Consider the following 9,088-nt stretch of genomic DNA (forward strand, 5'->3'; position numbering starts at 1 on the left):
GATGATATGATATACTAACAAAATGTTACATCATCACTAAAGGGACTTAGATTAAGGATAAATACTAAAAGTAAAAAATTTAAAAATGTTAAATAATAAAGTAAAAAAAAATAGATGATAAACTGAAAAATGAGTATATTACATGTATAAGAAACATACTTAAAGTTTTTTTTATATTACTAAATAGTAAATACTACTAAATAGTTTGAAGAGAAACTCAATACGGATCAATGTTTTTACTAACCGAGAATACCCTTTAACAAGAAGTTTTGAAAAGCAAAAAAAAAAAAAAATGCTCGTGAGAGTATCACAACAACTTTTATACCAATTCACACAGTGGTTATAGTACTCCCAACAATTATTCTATTTTGCTGATTAAAAAAAAAACTTTTGTTAATTATGAGTACAACGTTTACGCGTTTACAGTTACACAAAACGGCTAAGAAAGAAGATGAGAAGAAAGTAGATACACACAGTTTAATTAGTTTGTTTTGATATCCATATTCTTAGCTGCCTAATCCCGTATTATAGTCTTGTCCACTTGCCTTGACAACTTGCCCTCAACCCCCCCTCCCACTCTTTATTTTGCACTATCACAATAGCCTATATATTTCAACCCACAAAAGAAGAAAGCCCCTACCAAAAACCACAAACACAACAACACAACATAATTTCCTTTTCCATGCCCCTCTCACCCTCTTCCATGGCTTCAATCCCACAATTCTATCAAAACTACACGTTCACCACTCACGATCTTTCCGACTACCCTACCCCTCTTCTCAATGGCGGTGGTGGCAGCAACGACATCGTTAATGCGTCGGTTATGGACACCACCACCGTGTGGGGTGGTGGGCAAGATAGCTTGATTAATATTCCTGTGCTGGATATGAACAATGGTGCACTTGATCATATTGTGTCGCTTGATTGCGACACCATGGCTTGTGCTGCTAATTGGATGCCATCTTTTTCTGAGCAGCTTGGGGGGTTTTCGGATTTGGCCATTTCGGACTGCAAAATGGGGTTCTATGGAGGGTTTCAGAGTTTCAACAACAGCAGATCGTACCAACCTCATGTTGGGGAGTTTGGAGATGAATGTTGTGGGTTTGTGGAGGATGTTAAGCCACCTGCTTATCCTAATGCTGCCAGAGAAAATTGGGTATGCTTCAAATTAATCCCTTATTATTGTCTTTCAAACTGGGTATTCTCTGGTGTGTTTGGATAACAATTACGTTGAAACCTTTCTTATTTCTAAAGCAGTTGCAAGAGACTTGCTTTTACTTTATTGTCTTGGAAAGTGGGAAATCCCGTTGACCGTGGTTTCAACGGGGAATGCTTCAATTTTAATTTGTTGTTGAATTCCTCATCTTGTTTCATTGATGGTGTAGTGCATGGCAAGGTTTTTTAGGTACTAGTTGATTTTAAATCGGTTTCATACATTATATATTAAGCTAGCATAGTTTTATTTTATTTTTTTTGACAATTTTTAAATTTTCATATATGTATTCTCCTTTGGAAAGGGAGTTGTCAAATGAGACGTGTCATATGTAAAAAAAGTCACTTCAAAATTTGAAAGTGGAACACTCAAATTTTCATTCCAAGGAGTCATGATGATCCCCCCCTCCTCTCCTAAAAATATTTCCAATACATGTTTAAGAGAATATTTCAAAAGTTCTTTCTACACATGTGATAGTTTTTTGGTCATGATCATGAATATATAGGACCTGATTGAGTAATTGCTTACCCAGAAGTACTTTTAGGAAAAAAAAAAATAGATGCATGTACGTAGTTTCATTTTATTAAATGTTGATTTTGAAATTTATGACAGGGAATTCAAGGTAATCAAATGGCAGCAATTGAAGAGCCTAACATAAAGGTAGGAAGGTACTCAGAAGAAGAGAGGAAAGAAAGAATTCTCCGATATTTGAAGAAAAGAAATCAAAGAAACTTTAACAAAACCATCAAGGTCTTTTTTTTATTATATATATATATATATATATATATATATATATATATATATATTCTCTCTTTCAAAGTCACACACTTATACATGATTCTTTTATCTTTCTGTAAAATCTGGAATATGGAACTCACTTTCTCATTGACCTATTCCCACAGTACGCATGTCGGAAAACCTTAGCTGATAGGCGAGTAAGGGTTAGGGGAAGGTTTGCAAGAAACAATGAGCTTTGTGAAGAAGACATGGCAACAAAAAAGCATCAGAATCATCATCACCACAAAGGAGATTTTTATGGTGGCGATTCAATCCAGTTCCAGGTAACTTTCATTGCATACTGTAAAGATGGATATTTAGGAACCAGAATCTATAGCTGATAACGAAATGCTATCTGAACGAATAAATAATAATAATCTAAACACTTTTAGCGTTAAACTAAGAAACAATTTATTTTTAACGAGTATATATTTTTTTTTATTTTTTATTAGTCCATTTAATAAATTATATAAAAATATTAAATGTATGATTTAATCTTTCTTTGAAAAACACACACACACACACACACACATATATATATATATATATATATATATATATATATATATATATATATATTATTCAATACTTCTTTTTAGTATATAATAACATTTGTAAAGATTGTTAGAGAAGGCTTACAAAAATATATATATTTTTCTAATATCTCCTTAATTTCTCTCAACCAAATTTATGTATAAAAAAGTTATCTATCTTACATGCATCAATATGCGAAAATATTTGTACACATCCAAAAATAATTTCTTAATAGATATTTCTTCATATATGCAGTTAAAGAATGATGAGGAGGATTGGCTTCAAGAGGCCATGGCAAGTCTAGTGTATTTATCTCATTCTTCACCGGAAGATATGTAACTTAATTAGAATCATTGATTATTCCACATGGGAAGCTCTTGTTCAAGCAGATGTGGATTTGAAACTAGTAGTGCAAGGTGAATAGGAGGAGGAGAGAGAGTTTAATTACCACAGTTAATTTCAAAATTGTATGCTAATTTGTCTTCTTTTGAAAAGAAAAAAAATTAAGCACGTAGATGTAAACTCTAATTGCATGGCGGTGTAACCAGCGGATGTAGATTGTTGATGTTAATTTTATAGGCATCTTTGTTAAGGAATTTGATGGGCCTAGTTTGACTGGATACTTGGGTTGATTGAAAGATATAATATTCCATGGAAGGGACTTTATGTTTGAGTAGACACAAATATTCCGATAAACTAAGCTTATGAGTCACTATCCCTCAAAACTGTTTGGAGTCAATTCTCTACATTGATGTAATTGTCATCGTGATGATTACTGAAAGCCACTAATTGGAAATTCTAGTTCCCATATTGGGATGGATATTGTCATATTGAGGTCTCTATAGGGACGTTTTAATTTACATTTACATTTTGAATTGAATAAGTTAAGTCAAGGTTTTCAATCTTTACGAATAAGTGAATAACCTCCTCTATTGGGGAAAAAAAAAACGTAAAAGACTGTGAGGCAGCTTATATATTTCCCATAAGTTTGTGACCTTCTTTTTAAAGATTTTTCTCCCTTTCAAATGGGATGGGTGTATTGTTTTTAAAATATTTTTGTTCATTTAAACATTTAAATATTGTTCGAAAAACAATTTGAACATTTAATTAATTACCTATATGAATGAAAAAAAAATCATTTAATTTGTTTACATGTTTCTCTATTATATTTACGTGTTAAAAGAATTAGTAGAACCCAGTAAAAAAAAAAGAATTAATTTGAAAATGACATTTTTGTAAATTACAATATTTATCATATTATTAATTCATTTTTATTAACTTAAAGTGCGCTATACACTTTAAAAGAATTCTGTCAACCGCGTATAATTTAGATTTAGATACAGAAGGGGTTTGCGTTGAAATAGAGTATATTGTATGGTAGAGTAATTATATATATTACGAAGTTAACTATAAAATAGGTTTAAATATATTTTTGGTTTTTGTAATATATTTCCTTTATATTGGTAATGTATTTATAGTTTGAATTACAATAGTGTGAAAAAGGAAAATACAAATTCAAGTGGAGGCAAAATAACTTAAATAAAATAGAAGTCCCGTATTATATAAAAAAAAAAAGTCTGGTATTAAATCATTTCCATAAAGACTACTCTCTTTGATAGATTTTCTCCCCCTCAAGTTTGGACACCATGGTGGAGATGGGTGTGTAATTATTAGCGTATAGCTTTTCCATTCACTTGTGGATGCCAATCCTGTGTACAGGAAAGACGAAAAAGAAATTATTCTTCATTTGATTGTGGAATATAATGTGAGAAAATTTTAGACAAAGACATACGAATAAAAGGACAAAAAAGAAAATTAGCTAGACTATCTGTTCTATATTTGGTTCCCCTGGCTAGCTAGCTCCTCCCTTCCCTCTTTTGAAGTACTACCACATACCGGGTTAGGGCATAGAGAAACCCTACTAAGGGTAAGGGACTTGGGGAATAGGAAGAAGATGGATAGTAGTATATCATTGAGCATATAGATCAACTAATGTAGAATTATATTAATTTAATAAAAAATCTCATGTTCAAGTTGTGTGTATATAATATATTAAACATTCAAAAGTTTTGTCACTTATAATAATTTTATTTAATTTAAATAAGATTATTTTCAGTAAAAAAAATACTTGATATAGAAACGTGTTAATGATTTAAAAAGTAAATCAAAGACATTAAGTTAATTATGACTTGGTTGATGTAAATATGAGGTTGGAATCAAAACTACAATTAGTTTATTGTTCAGCCAATTTAACCATTCGATCAAAACTATAATTAGTTTATTGTTCAACCAATTTAACCATTCGAATTTGGTTGTTAAAGAAACGTGTTAAACTCTCCGCAACGAACTTACAAGCATATATCCTAGACATATAGACTGCTACCGACATTATGAATCCAATCTATTATTATTAATTACCGGAGGAAATTTATTTTTTTAAAACTTTATCTTTTGAAAAACGAAACTCTTTGCAACACCTCCCCTTTTGGAAAGCACCTAAAAATGTTCTCCGCCATTTATATGACTAAAGCCTAAAAGTAAAAAGTGTAAAACACTTCCAACGTTTTCACTTGCATTAGTTCCATTCCAATTTATTCGTCCGTCCCCATGCCAATCAAAACAGAGAAAAGCACGAGGACTTTTATCAATTAAAAAATAATAAAACGAGGTATTAAGCTGTTTGTGATCCTAATTCTGTTGGATTAGTTTATCTCCATTATTTTATATTAGAAGACAAAAGTAAATGTGAATTTGATATGAACTTACATAGTAACCTTCTAATTTGCTCCAACTTGAAATATAGACAAAGTTAATTATGTTTTTTACTTTTATGATGGATTACGCATTTATTTCAAAGTTAATGTGGTTTAGGATATACTATTATATAGGTTTAAGAAAATTATTGTCTTGTCTTTTTATTGGAGTTAATGTGGATGTACCAAAAAATTGGATTTTCTTCCAAGGCCCATTAATAACTATGGAATTCAATTCCAATTCCTTGAAGGTGCCATACCAAGAACATTTATCCTTATCTGACCAAACAAGCATCTAAACAATGCTTCTTATCCTTGCTGAAATTCAAGAATAAGAATGAATTTCATGATATTTTCCGTAGTTTTGTATAGTTTAGTTGTACTCTACACCATAACTCATGAGCATATAGTTGTAACAAAATATTAAACAAAAGAGTATATTAATATATAATTAAGCTTTTTGTCACTTTCGTGATAGGGACTGTTACCAACAACTTAATACTAGTTCTTTCTCGCGCGTCTGTTTCTAATGTAGAAAACCATAATTCTGAACGTTAATTATGTGATAAGTAGGTCACATAGCTTCTGATCATACTGTTACAAAATAAATATATTGGAGACTGGCCCCTACCTTGTTGAAATGTCACGTTCTTTAAATCCCCCTCTAGATGGGGCTCTTTTCTTGATACCACATTGCTTTTTCTAGGAACTATTAACTTCATATGCTTGTTATAGTGGTGTCATTTTCATAGTTATCTTGCTCTCTCATTGTCATCATGTTCAATCAAGACTTTTTATGACATACAAATAATAGTCTCACACCTTTGTTTGATATTTAGCGTAGAAATTCTGTATGCACAGTATGTAAATCTGTTTATTAGCTTTGAATTTTGTAAGTTTTATTTTCTTTATAGGTTGCCTGGAATAACAAAACCACAAATATGTCATTGGTTAAAGAAACAGATGAAAATTAGATGAGGTGTGTATAATAGTTTGGTGACATGATAGAACTTTCCCTTGCAGTTTTGATGTTTTGCATATACTATGGTTGATTCCTTTGATTAATGACTCAAAACTCAAAAGTAATTCCTCTAAACTTCTGTATTTTAACTTGGTGGGGGCGTGGCCTATACTGCAAGTGCAACCAAAAGCTTTACATAGTCAAAAATAGATTGATTACTAAGCTATATTAACACACTTTATGTGATTGTAAGTGGTATATAGTATAGTCCTTTTCAGATTCTACCTACAAGTATCCTTGTTCCTTCTAGATCTTGATCGGTGGTGTATATCTTCTAGTTCATTGTCTAGTTTGCTATACTGCCCAATTCAACAAAAAAAAAGTTTGCTAAACCCTAATACCCATGATTGCACGGAACCATTATTTTGCTGTTTTTTACTACGCCATGTCGAATATGAAACTGTCAAAAATTTTCTTACATCGGTTTGGATCAATCTATTAAGGTTCATGTGAGGTCTCAAGGGACTAACTCAATTAAATGAACACTAATATATCTGAATTATTATAAACTTTGATATTGGAGTTCGCCTCTTCCCTTTGTGTTAAAAAAATGAGAAGATGCCTGAATGTGTGAACAATGAACATTCAAATACTAACATGCTTGTTCATAAAAACGAATAATTAATCTGTTACATATAAATTAGCTGTGAAGCTAGCTAGCTTTGACAGAAGTTCATCACATAAATGGCATAAAAAGTCAAACTAGGAAGGGAAAGCAAATGCAAAAATGGTCAATATTCGGCGCTAAAGTCATGAAACTGCAATATATACGACTCCAACTTGAACATCACCTATGGAAATTGAATGCAAGCAAGCTAGCGTAGCTTGATATATCAACTTTTTTTTTAATTTCTACTCATATAGAGCCTGAATAGAGGGGAACAAATAAAAAAAATTAATTCTATATATAAAAAATAAAGTAAATGGGGATCACAAGCAAGCATTCTTACAATCGTAAGAAAGCACTAATCCAGCACAGTGGCAGAAACATTCTCATTCCTCCCCAAGTTGACCTGTTGGCATTATGATTCATAATGGATTTCCATCTCAGTGCCATGTGTAAAAGATTGGCTTTGTGTTCATATATTGAGGTTGGAGTTTTTCATAAAAATCATTTAAGAATGTGGCCTAAAAATTAATAATTTTTTTTGTGCAACCGAAGAATTAACAAATTGAAATCGTTGGCGACGTACTTCAAACAATAATAAACACAAGAAGAAATGAACAACCTCACGAAATGCATGTTGCATGGTTGTTGCAATCGCATCAAACTATGATTTTAAAACGCAACAATCACAATAGTCACAACGGAACCGTACGTAATTGTAACTTAAAAAACTTTATTAAAATGAATAATTTGTTTATCCCTCATTCATTAAACTTTCTAGGTTACCCTTAAATAATAACAAAATTGAGTTAGTGAGCATTAGTATGGGACCCTTGAAGAGATACAAGTGGGTTCCTCCTAGGAAAGATACTCATCAAGCTCATTGTCCCTTCAAGCCAAGGGAAGGCAAGATTATAGTGAAGTGGAAATTAGTGCATAACTGTTGATGAATTAGAAAACATTTTTCAATTGTTGTCCTTATGCATGTTTGAGACTAAACCCATACACACATGTGAAATCAAGATAATCAAGGAGGATTTTGTCGTCATTGACAAGTGCATGTCGTATCATATGCCTCCAATTTTGGCCCACAGAAATTAAAAGAACAAAAGAGTGCCATACACTCAGGCCCCATTGGATTTGCTAGGGTTAAAAAGAATTATAATTGGTTGACCATTTTTCTTATATTTTTTAAAAAATAAAGTTACTTGAACCCAAAATATGAGGACAGCATTCTTGTTCATGTAACCAAATTAGAAAGTTCTCTCCGTGACCACATATGCTTACACCTTACACCTCAAGCACTGAAGTACTTTATGGTTCACTACTCATGGGTTATATAGTACAAGCTAGCATATCAATGTTGCAATCATAACAATTTTAATTTATATGGGGCCAAAAGTCTACCAATGCACTCGCCAGTCAAGTTAGATAGTATAAAGCGACTACCATTGACATACCAAGATTCTTATAAGTTTCCCTGACCAGAAAAATATTACAAAGTTTGGTCTTAGTTCTTCAATTTTATTTTATTTTTAGCTTTATTGTGAGATTTGCTCATACTTTCTTGGCTGGATTCTAAATTGATAACGAAATTTCTGTTTGGCAACTTAGCTATTTGAACATGGCAGAATTTTTATTTATTTTTTGTATGAGAGAAACAATATTGATATTTGATAATGATAATGGTTGGTTTTAATTAATTAGACTGAGAAAATATTCATTTAAATTGTTTTTTATAAGGATGAGAACTATAAATATATACAAAAAGTTGAGAATCTTTCTATTATCTACTATTATAATAGTATATAAAATTTAATGAGGGAGTATTCGAAATTTTCACGTCAACTCTCGTCATCTTTTACTTTTCAAATCACCTAAGTAAAATCTAAACAGTATTAAATTCACTTTTATTTTCTTTAATGAGGTGGTTTAAAAAGTATTTACTCTTTAAACAGTATTTACTTTTTATATCACCTGAGTAAAATCTAAACAGTATTAAGTTGTCTTTTGTTTTCGAAATCAATGAGGAATTTTGCCGAGGAATTTTGAATGGCTCAAATAAAAATAATGATAAGTATTATCTTCATCGGGACTTGTATGATAATTGAGTAATAAATAATAAAATTATAGACTATGAAAAGGCCAAATTATTTGTTTTTAAATTATTTTAAATAATTCAA

At 31.2% G+C, this 9,088-nt stretch overlaps 1 protein-coding gene across 1 annotated transcript; it reads left to right on the forward strand.

Moving 5' to 3' along the window:
- The first annotated feature begins 568 nt into the window (after positions 1–568).
- Positions 569–3,018, forward strand: LOC102670442 (uncharacterized). Its single transcript, XM_006585349.4, has 4 exons — positions 569–1,156; positions 1,826–1,963; positions 2,116–2,274; positions 2,780–3,018. The coding sequence occupies exons 1-4, from the start codon at positions 683–685 to the stop codon at positions 2,861–2,863; spliced, it is 855 nt and encodes a 284-aa protein (XP_006585412.1). The 5' UTR covers positions 569–682; the 3' UTR covers positions 2,864–3,018.
- The last annotated feature ends 6,070 nt before the right edge of the window (positions 3,019–9,088 follow it).

Source organism: Glycine max, chromosome 8, assembly GCF_000004515.6.
Source record: "Glycine max cultivar Williams 82 chromosome 8, Glycine_max_v4.0, whole genome shotgun sequence".
In the NCBI taxonomy this organism is placed as follows: domain Eukaryota; kingdom Viridiplantae; phylum Streptophyta; class Magnoliopsida; order Fabales; family Fabaceae; genus Glycine; species Glycine max.